Genomic DNA, 11,487 nt, shown 5'->3' with positions numbered 1-11,487 from the left:
TAACTTGTGTCTATCATGTTTTCTGGACAGGGTTTTCTTTCAGTGTATTAGTTTACGTTCTTTTCAAAACAACGACAAAAAGATTTATACATAGAAGCAGAAATGGTGCTTTCTCAAAGCTCAAATTTATTATCTACACTGTGGCTTTTTTTCTGCATGTCTCATCTCTTCTCATCCAATCTCTTTTTCATCTGTCTTGATGTAAAAACTTCCTTCATGCCTTTTTATTTTGTTTCTTCTCTTCCTTCCCCTTTTAGTTTCAGTTTTTCTCAGATTTGTTGCTTTCATCTAGTCTTGTTGATTCCTTTCTTGTTTCTTCTTGTCAGTCTTCATGCATTTAGACATGTACATTAAAGCCTTTTTACAATTCTGCTAAAGAGAACTTGGTTAGGTAGCAAGGTATACTGGACCTACTGGGTATATAAAAAATTTAACAAATATCATGTTCCTACTCAGGAGTAAATCAGCACAGCTACATTAATGGGCAGAGTGTGAGCATTAACCTGATTCCATATAGCTGAATGGCATATATGCCCTTGTGTTCAAGTCGCAAACAAATGTCCTTCCCCATATTTACATTTCACCTTATTTTAGCACAGCCTACTTTACGTAAGGGTGTACTCACTGATCACTGAGTCTACTGCATCTCCACCCTGTAGAGTGAGACAGTACAGCAGAAACTTTTCACTGAAACACTGAATGGGACTTTTGTGAAATTGCACCTAGTCTGTGATGATTTACAAGGTGTGCTGGATGATAAATAAATTTGAATGCTTTGAAGCTGTAGCACTGGCTCATATCTTTAGTAAAAGTGCATGCAAAACTATGGAGAGAAGCCGTGTCCTGAAATAAAGCACCCTCTGGTGGCTAAATGTGGACCTCAACCTCAGACTGGCCCAGTTCTGGGTGGAGACTGGACTTTTTAGACAGGCATACTGGAAGTGTGTGCACTCTGCTGTAGTCCAAGCTGAAGGAGTGAAGACTTTCAGTTGGTATCATGGCTGCAGGGTGTGTATTTTTATTTATTGACTGATGGAAATTTGTCTACACTGTTGCACAGGCAGGTTACTAAAAGTCAGAAGTTAACAGTTTTTCCCTCTTATAGAAAATGTGTCAAATCTATTATGTACAGGTTATTCTTTGGGTTCCTGCTCCTTGGAGTGTTCCTCAGTCAGCTGAATGCATCAAGGTACAGTGATATATACCAAATTCTCATGATATTTCTGCCATTAATGTATTTGTATTATGTATTTGTCATATTTTTGTATATCCTCCACCTGACAACTCCCCTAACAGACCAGCTATAAACCAGGAGCTTTCTACCATTTTTAATGAGCTGTGGAGGTTGGATGTGAATCGCATGACGCCTGGGATAGACTACACAATCTCTGTTCAGGTGGGAAACATTTTCTTGTTCATATAGCACCTGCTGTGTCTTGTGTTTCTGCAAAGACATTCTCTGTGTTTGAACTGTTTAGGGCAGAGCAAGCTTTGTAAGCCAGGGCAGCCATGTTGTGCAGGATCACGCCTCACAGCCACTCTTCTCCAACGTTAATGAGAGCAAACTGAGAAACATAACCACTTTCTCTCGTAAGTGTCTCTGAAACTGACAGCAATAGTTTCTGGCTCTCTGAGCTTAAACTTTCAGGTCGTGTTTGCAGTCCTCACTATAATTAATGGGATTTCTGGGCTCACAGGCTTCATGACGCTCCTGGACAACTATGAGAGGTCTACAGGCATGACAGAACGAGTCACCGCAGACGAGCTCACAGAGATGAGTCTCTTCTTGGATGCCATCTTGGAGACTCAAGTCATGAAGGTACATGTTAAACAAGATCTGTCTAATAGAAAATTAACATTTTAGAAGTTCAGTTAGTAGTTTCCGGTGCACAAGCCTGGTAGTTTCAGTCTGAATGTCTTCTCAGAATAACATAGTGTTTTTGTTATTGCACAATTTATCTTCTCAGATCTTTTCTTCCCCACATTCTGTTGTTTCCTATATTTTATGGTTTTGAGGCTGTAGATGAACTCCAGAGGGAGTTTTAAGTCTCTTCCTGTTGTACTGCTGCACTGAACACATTACTTCATGACATTCAAAGACAAAATAACATCTGTGTGCAGCTGTGGAATGCTGCTCTGGCCTCAGCGGTCTCCCCAAAGAGGATCGCTGCAGGAATGTGGACATGCTGTACTTATAAATGGAAGAAAGCCATGCTTGTTCAGTGAACCCTTACATGTAGATCTCAGCGGGGAAACAGGAGACACATTCCTACAATAAGGCCTCCAACAGCATTTCCTCCTCTCTGGCACTATGCACATTCAGGCAGGTTCATAACCACAAAAAGGGTTTTAGAAGATTTCTTCTCACAAAAAGTCTTTTAAAAACTGAGCACATTTTGAGAGTTTATAAGCATTGTTGCCAGCTTGTTAACTAATCTAGTAATAGTAATGACTACACATGCTGTTTTTAGTCAGCTTAAATAAGATAGTTGAAGGGAATATGATTCATAAAATCATCCTAGAACACAGATAGGTGACATGCAGCTGTTGAAACCCATCTGAGAAATTGAAGTTTTCAGTTCAGTGATAGGAACAGGTGACGTGCACATTGAAGGTTAGTTCTTCAAGCAGAGGACACAAAAGTATCCTGATGTCACAAACTTGTCAGCTTGTTACATTTTAACTCAAAAGGACAAAAGAGTGAATCATATTTATATGTATGCTGACTCAGCAGTGATGATATTAGAAAGGGAAGAGTTAATTTTCCAGTATATGTTGGAACATAACTATATTACACATAAATATTAACAAGTGAACACATAATCACATTAACTATCAAGAAAGATTGACAAAGAAAGGCTATCTATATTGTGATAAAGCCAGCAGATTCAGGTTTAGATTGATGAATATCATCAGTGTTTGTCCACAGCGGGCTCATCAGTACCTGGTGAGAAAAGGACAGTCCAGCTCTGATTTGAGGCTGTTCAAGAATCAGCTCAACTTGATCTGGTTCCACCTCTACCACAGACAGAGAAACACTGGGTGAGATGTCCAAAACTCCTGCCAGTCTTCAGACTGAGTTTAGTTATTAATTTCACCAATGAATGGCTGTAAATCTCTTTGGTAAGCAGTGTTTGTTTCTGTTCCTAAATTGATCATCAGCCTGGACTCCTGTGGATTTGAACACGTCTTTGTTGGAGAGACAAAATCAGGAACAGAAATTATTGGTTTTCACAACTGGGTTCAGTTCTACCTGCAAGAGAAAAGCCGACATTTGGACTACAAAGGATACAAGGCCAGGGTGCATGATTTGGTAAGAATAACAGTTCACCAGACAGAAGGGATTCATTTCTTTCTTTGATAACATAACCAGTAATGTTCACATTGCTTCTGTTACAGCCTGATCAAGATGATCACGTTCTGAACCTCCAGTTCAGCTGGCACGGTGTGGTGAAGCCCACTAGCAGCGCCTTCATTGGCACAAGCCCTGAGTTTGATATGGCTGTCTTCACCATCGTCTTCCTCATGAGCACGGAGAGAAGCACCACAGTCGTGGTCAACATCGACCAGTGTCAGATGGAGTTGGTGGTCGTCAGACACGGGCGCTCCCTCGGGACGGCATACCCCAAACTGCTCAGCAGCAACAGCAGACATGTCAGCCAGCATGCACGCTGATGTGGAGCCATCACTTTATTCACATCTGATAAAAAGTGATCTATATTCAACAATATGTGGCTCCATTCATAAGGCACAGACCTGCCTGATGTACATGTACATATTTCTCAGGTTTGCTGTAAACTCAACAGCTTTAAATAAAACTTGATTTTAGAGTTAAATATTTTGTGTTTTTGTGCAGTTTTCCCTTTGCCTTCAGAACTGCCTTAATTCTTCGTGGCATAGATTCAACAAGGTGCTGGAACCATTCCTCTGAGATTTTAGTGCATATTGACATGACAGCATTGCATAGTTGCTGCAGATTTGTTGATATGCACATCCATGAATCTCCAGTTCCACATCATCCCAAATGTGCTCTGTTGGATTAAGATCGCATGAATGTGGAGGCCATTTAAATACAGTAAATTCATTGTCATGATCAGGAAAGAGATGATATGAGTTTTGTGAGATGATATGAGTTTTGTGACAGGCATTCGAAGAGGGTACACTGTGAGAGAAAAAGTGGGGGAAAGACATGCAGCAAAAGGCCTCAAGTCAGAATCTAACTTGGGCAGCTGTGTTCAGCCTCCAGAGGTGGCAAAAGTAGACATTCTGCACTTAAGTAGAAGTACAAGTACTTGTGTTAAAAAATACTTTGTTAAAAGTCGAAGTACTGGTTCAACTTCTTTACTTAAGTAAAAGTAAAAAAGTACAAGCTCTGAAATGTATTCAAAGTAAGAAAGTAAAATATCTCTTTGGAGGATGTTTGTACCAGCTATTTTTCTGTAAACCTAACTGAACCTCATTATGTATTATTGTAATAATATAAAATAATACATGAGAATATAAACTTTATTCCAATCTAAATTGTAATTCTAATGAATGCACTCAGCTTGAATAGGACACAAACTGTGAAAGGGAATTTAAACACAGCTCTATTCTGTCATGGTCCTGGGCCGTCTGCCCAGCATTTTGTGTTTAGTTCTGTCTTCCCTGAGTTTTGTTGTTTTTCAGTTGTTTTGATACGTTTGTTCCCCTCGTCCCTGTCTCCCCTGCTCCATGGTCTTGTCATGATGTCTTGTCCCTGACCTCCTGTGTTTTCATGTTGAGTTTATTCCTAGTGTTGTGACTAGTCTGTGTCTCTGCCCCGTGTCTGTGTGCCAGTCCCCCGTATGTAGTCTGCGTGCGCCTTGGTTAGTCACTTCCTGTATTATTTTGACAGTCTTGTGTTCCCTGTGCTTTGTGTCTAGTTTTGCTAACCCCTGTTATTAGTTTCATTTGCTTCACCTGTTGCTCCCTGCTGTTTCCTCTTGCCCTGATTACCTGCTGTGTATTTAAGCCCTCAGTGTTCATCTGTTTCTTGTCGCGTTGTCTTCAGTGTTCCCTCGTTGTGTATGTCCCTCCTCTGTAACTATTTTAGTTTTGGCATCTGTCCAGCCCCTGCCTCGCTGTGTTCTAGTTCCTGTTAATTTTTCCCAATAAATCCTCTAAGTCCTGATTTATGAGTCTGCATCCTGGGGTCCAATCCTGCCTGCCACACACACGCCATGACATATTCTGTGTCCTCCGTAGTAGAGGGCGACTGTGCCTCCACCTAAACACAAACGTGAGGATATTCAGGGGTTACAGTGGGATTAAGAAGGTGGAGGAACCCTAAGATCAGTTGCAGTGGCTCTGCATGGGGGAGAAGAATCACAACTTTCTATTGTGAGTTCCAGTAAATGATGTTACTGTGCAAGCTGTGATTAGCCGGCCTGCTGCTGCTGCTCTGAGGTTTACTGCTCTGTGTGGATGAAGTGAATTCACAAAGATGTAACCCAGTATTTCACAGCTATCTTAGCTGATTTCCATCCCCTACACTGACAGCATACAGGCTGTATAAATGCTGGATTCAGTGAATGAATCTCAGCATCAGCAGCTTTGATTCAAACTCATCTCTGCTACACTGATGTAACCTGTAACTCTGACCATGCACTCTGACTGGTGCACAGCCTCTGTGCACCAGTCCAACACAGAGCTGGACCTCTGTCAGCCTCTCAGAATATTGACACCTGCTCAATTTGTAAGCTAAAGCTGTGCCCCCATGCCTTCATTTTGTTCCCACCAAAATCTGACCCTACCATCTGATCTCAGCAGGATCCAAGACTCATCTGAGTAGGCAATGTTTTTCCAGCCTTCTAATTTTGGTGAGCCTGTGCAAATTGTAGCCTCAGTTTCCTTTTCTTAGCTCACAGGAGTGACATCTAGTTTATGCATTCATGCATGCATGTTTCAGACATAACTGCATTTGTGAGCTGTGGTGGTTTAATCAGGCTGGTTTTAGTCACTGTTCCTGTGGTGACAGCGTTTTGTTGTTTTCACACTGGTCAGGTTGCATGGATAAACTAGTGGACCTCACTTTTATGCTTTTGTGTTCTTGGGAATAATTATTTATTTATTACAAATGGCTTATTTACTAGGGCAGCACGGTGTTGCAGTGGTTAGCACTGCTGCCTCACAGTTAGAATACCATCTGGAAGACCTGGGTTCGATTCCACCTTGGCCCAGGCCTCTCCCTCTCTCTGTGTGGAGTTTGCATGTTCTCCCTGTGCTTGCGTGGGTTTCCTCCGGGTACTCCGGTTTCCTCCCACATTCCAAAGACATGCACTCACTGGGGTTAGGTTAATTGGCTAATCTAAATTGCCCATAGGTGTGACTGAGTGCGTGAATGTGAGTGTGAAAGGTTGTCTGTCACTCCGTGTTGGCCCTGCAACAGGCTGGCGACCTGTTCAGGGTGTACCCTGCCTCTCGCCCTATGACAGCTGGGATAGGCTCCAGCCCCCCCGCGACCCTTAACAGGATGTGCGGAAGCGAATGGATGGATGGATGGATGGCTTATTTACTAGTCTGTAATTAGGTGCATTTGCATAGTTATGCAAAAATATACATCATTTGGGTGAAAACAGTCCAACATGTCCAAAAGCATGTCAAACACCCAAAATCACATATTTCCTAAAGGGCCTGTGCCCTCTAAATTGGATATGGCATGCATAGATACTTGTAAGATCCTCCTCAATGTCATGGACATGACATAGTTTTACAATGTGTATCATAAGATTAACATATCTTGTAGACTAAGAATTTTATAGATACAGTAAGGTTAAAATATGCAGTTCATATGATTGTGTATAATTATGTTGTGCTTATGCACATGTTAAAAATGAGCGTATAATTGATTTGTGTTTTTATATGTTTTAGTTTCACACTTTTCTGCATCTTCAATACACCTGTGGACAAGCAGACAACATCTTCAGAGTCCTAAAGTTGACTCTGTCCAGATGTCTGTCCAGAGATATATACACCACATATGTTGAGGACTGAACAGGTCAGCCTGACTGGATTCAGAGGTGTAGAATTGGGTAGGAACATGTCCTTATATTGGTACTGCACTGGACCCCAACTTGTCACCGAGCCCGCCCCAGAAACCGATTTGACTCATGTCGTAACAATATTAATACCAAACCTTTAGAAGACATGCACAGGGTCTGTCAATATTTTGTGGCAGTGCACTAAAATGTGAGAAAATTTATTTGGCCTAAATAATTTCATCCCATTTCTTCCAATTATTAGTTGTGATAACTGGCTATGAATGGTCTATCACCAAGTTTATTTATTATTATTAATTTATAATTTATTTATTTTCCAATTTGTTAATTTTTATATTTATATATTCTGTATTTTATTTTCAATTTAGAGACTGAAGTTTGTATAAGTGCACTAGAGTTCAAGGTATTTGCTGTTCTTTAAGTGAAATTAATCCACTATGTTTACAAAGTCAGTGAGTAATCATGTTAAATAATCATGATTTCAATATTGATCAAAATAACTGTGATTATTTTGCCCCAGACCCAGGACATGCTGGAGGCATTATATCTCTCTCCTAGCCTGGAAATGCCTTGGGGTCCCTTTGGATGAGCTGAGAGAGGGAGGTCTGGGCTTCTCTGCTTAGGCTGCTGCCCATGCAACCCGGTCCTGGATAAGCGGAAGAAAATGGATGGATGATCACGATTATGATTTTTTCCATAATTGAGCAGTTCTAGTCTCAAGGCACTTCATATTGTAATGACCCTACAGTTTTAATCTAGGAAAAATGTTTGCTTATACTCATTGATGACGTGAATGCAATTTGATGGTCAAAGGTGCAGTTTTGACCATAGATCACTACATATGTATACCGTATCATGAGTGGACAGACATGGACATAAACTGCAACTTGTCTGTGGTAAAATGCAAGTTAGTGATTCTAGCTTAAACATATTCTGCATATTGTTAAATGAAATGTATGTCAGGTATCCTGTTTGAAGAAAACACTTTGAAGCCACTGAATGCCTGTATGTGAACACATTTACATGAGGAAAAACTGATTTCAGGAAAACAAGTTATTTTATTAATTATTGGATGTTGAGTCATTTTATCATGAAACATTACATTAGTCTATGAATGTTGTCATATTCTAGTATCGATTTTGAGTTAAAGAAAACAAAGGGATGTCTACATTAAATGTACCAGTTAAGTGCACTGGTATTGTTGTGTACTATGTACTGATTATAAAAAAAAAAAATGGAAGAACTTTTAAACAAACACTGGATAGCTTTTAATTGTATAGAAATGTATTTTTATTGAAATAAAGGTGTGTACATAAAGTATAAAAATACCTGTTGTTCTGAGAACCTGAGTTCTTCAGTTTTTCAAGCCATTTAAATTAAATCCTACACAGTATCAGTCAAAAGTTTGACCGATACTGTAGTGTGTGTGTGCATACAATAACAGTCAAAAGTTTGGACACATTTACCCATTCATATGAATGGATGAGTGTCTCTAAACCTTTGACTGGTATTGTACCCCAACAATCAAATGATCCCCTATGAGCAAGCACAAGGCAACGGTGGGAAGGAAAAACTCCCTCTAACAGGAAGAAACCTCCAGCAGAACCAGGCTCAAGTAGGGGCAGCCATCTGCTGTGACCGGTTGGGGAGTGAGGGGAAAGAGAACACACGCGTGTGTGTTCTTTTTCCCCACACACGTCTACTTTCACTTGTATAATATAAGCAACATAATGTTGAAGAAGCAGTTGAAGAAATTCAACTTGCCAGCAAGGACCATGGTGCAGTTCTATACTGCCATCATTGAGTCCATCCTCACCTCCTCCATCACTGTGTGGTACGCTGGAGCCACCACTAGGGACAAACACAGACTACAGCGCGTTGTGCACTCTGCTGAGAAGGTGATTGGCTGTAACCTCCCATCTCTCCAGGACCTGTACACCTCCAGGACACTGGGGCGTGCAGGTCGGATCACAGCCGACCACTCTCACCCTGGGCACAGACTTTTTGACCCTCTCCCCTCAGGCAGGAGGCTACGGTCCATACGGACCAGAACCTCCCGCCATAAGAACAGTTTCTTCCCCTCTGCTGTTGGACTCATGAACAATTACCCTAAGACTGTTACCACCACCCTCCACAAACGCTGATGACCCTATGTCTATGCACCTGTCTGATTGCACTGATGTACATATTAGTGGAATATAGTCTACATTCTTTTATCTTTTAATTAGTCTCTGCACTGTATATTTTGTAATTTTGTAATATTGTGCTATAGTTATAGCTCTAATATCTCTGTATATTTGCAATTTGTATACTTGTATATTGTCTTATAGTTTTTATACTTATTTGTTTTTTTTTTTTCTGTAAGCACGAAGTACCGCAGCAATTTCCTAATGCTGTGAACCTGTTCACCCATATGGCAATAAAAACCTTCTGATTCTGATTCTGATTCTGATAAGGCTCTCTGGACTGTAGGTAGAAAACAGCGTTCCATTCTTTAAAAGGGAACTGATCCATGTTCAAAGTTGCAGAAGGGCTTGAGGAAATTGTAGGTATTGTCACATGAAAAATAGCTGGTACTTGCATTCCAGTTGTAATACATTAAGGGTATCAAGATACCTGTAGGAGTTAGAAGGCTTGTCAAGGCAAGACCCAAACCTATATTAAGTAGGCGTTTGGCACAGCGAGACCATGAACCACTATTTTGAACCATGTTAGGAGGCAGTTCTGCAACAGGATCCCCCATTTCTTCCGATTCAGCAGTTTCTCTCCTAAATTCTCTTAAATTCTGCACATCAGCCGATATATTTTCCTCCTGGAGCAAACTCAGCTGATCCTCAAGATCTTGGGTTGTCTGTCCCGTAATTTCTCTGTCTTCATTCAGATCATTTATCTGTTCCTGCTGATCTGCAATTATCCTGTTCTGTGTTTCTATTTCATCTTCCTTCTTAATTATTTCATATTCAGCATTTACCCGTTGGTCTTCAAGCTCTTGTATAAGTTTCCTAAGATTTAAAATCTCTTTCTTTAGTTCGTCTCTCTGGCTTTTCACCTGGACCAGCTCAGCAACAACACAGCTGTTTTGATCAAGGAGAGAATCGTTCTTTTCCTGAAGACTATGCAGTGCCGAATTCATTCTATTAATCTCTGCCTGCAGTTTTTCCTCCACATAATTCACTTGGATCCATTTATCAGCTTCAGCATCAATCACCTGATCTTTAAGCTTAATTATTTTTTGGCTCAGATTTAGATTCTCCGCATGTTTTTTCTCAGTCAAACTGTAGAGACGGGCTATTTCACTAGCCAGATTGTTGTTATTTTGAATTAAGATTTCCTCATTTTTCTGGAGGGCGCAAACCTTTGCCGACAACTTTTCATTCTCTGCTTCCACTTTCCTTAACCGAGATTCAAGCAGAGTCAACTTATCCCTATCACCCAGCTCCTCAGACATCGTCTTTAACACTTTTTCATTTTGTTTATCTGTCTGAAAAACATCCAGTGAGTCTTTCAGCCTGTCGATGTTTTTTCGATTTCTCTCTCTCATATTTTCCAGCTGGAGCAATTTTGCATTGAACTTTTCTATGTGCTCATCTGAAACGAGATCCAGCATTTTCACCGGCAACATAGTAGCTTCTGATGTGAAATTATGATCAGCAAAGGCAATACATGATTGTTTGAGCTGATCTTGTAAGTGCTTTTCGTTCCTTAACTCCAACTTGAGATCACGAATTTCCTGAAGTTCCATAGGCTCAGTTATTTTTCTTTCCCCTGCCTTAAACAGTCTAGCTGATTCCTCTTTTATCTCTGTGATAGGCAGAGAAGCACTGAATTTCACTTGTGACATTGTTTTGTTTTGGCTGATACTGCTTTCTTAAATCTCCTGATTTGCAAAAGCACAAAATTAACGTGTTGAACTTGGTCTACTTAAAACCTCTGGCGACACCCCCTGCAACGTCACTATCCAGCGCCTTGATGGGCGATGATGTCGTTCTACTTCAAAGCAACTCTGGTGAGAACTGTATTGCGGAGAAATTTGAAGTCACTGCAACGATCAAAGGCAGCATTCTAGAATGTTCATTTAACTCTGAGCATTCTACACATGGAAACAACAACATATCCACAGTATTCCTGACTTCAAGCCATTACTCCTAGTTCATAGCGGAAGCTATGAATCCTTTTAAATAAGTAAATGATTTAATAAATAAATAGGCAGAGACACATCCGTCGCTATGGGCGGGCCCTAGGGAGCCGTGCCCGCCCACTGATACGCTTGGGCCTGCACTGGCCCGCCCACCCAAGCCAGATCACTAATCAAGCTAATAATAGTGGTGCCTCCCTGTTGGATTTCAAAAGCCCCCCCTTAAGACTGAGATCTGGCAACGGGACTTGGCAGAGAGCTTAACCCCCCAATATTAGACCTAAAGTTACGCCCTTGATTGTATATATTAATTTCCATAATATATTTCCAAAT

General features: G+C 40.8%; 1 protein-coding gene across 1 annotated transcript; it reads left to right on the top strand.

Annotated features, from left to right (window-relative positions):
• Positions 1-906: 906 nt before the first annotated feature.
• On the top strand, positions 907-3,803 carry endouc (endonuclease, polyU-specific C). Its single transcript, XM_030731015.1, has 8 exons — positions 907-1,008; positions 1,133-1,189; positions 1,297-1,396; positions 1,479-1,590; positions 1,698-1,819; positions 2,930-3,042; positions 3,163-3,313; positions 3,400-3,803. Exons 1-8 carry the CDS (start codon positions 998-1,000, stop codon positions 3,673-3,675), a joined length of 942 nt encoding a protein of 313 aa, XP_030586875.1. The 5' UTR covers positions 907-997; the 3' UTR covers positions 3,676-3,803.
• Positions 3,804-11,487: the final 7,684 nt, after the last annotated feature.

The sequence above is a fragment of the Archocentrus centrarchus genome, chromosome 6 (assembly GCF_007364275.1).
Source record: "Archocentrus centrarchus isolate MPI-CPG fArcCen1 chromosome 6, fArcCen1, whole genome shotgun sequence".
Classification (NCBI taxonomy): domain Eukaryota; kingdom Metazoa; phylum Chordata; class Actinopteri; order Cichliformes; family Cichlidae; genus Archocentrus; species Archocentrus centrarchus.
Note: the sequence above shows the minus strand (reverse complement) of the source record. Positions and strands in the feature narration are given on the sequence as shown.

Bases quoted from the DNA above. Each gene is read 5' to 3' on its own strand.
- endouc (XM_030731015.1), top strand. The intron at 1,397-1,478 runs GTGGGAAACATT...TGAACTGTTTAG, and splicing joins ACTACACAATCTCTGTTCAG to GGCAGAGCAAGCTTTGTAAG. The intron at 3,314-3,399 runs GTAAGAATAACA...CTTCTGTTACAG, and splicing joins AGGCCAGGGTGCATGATTTG to CCTGATCAAGATGATCACGT.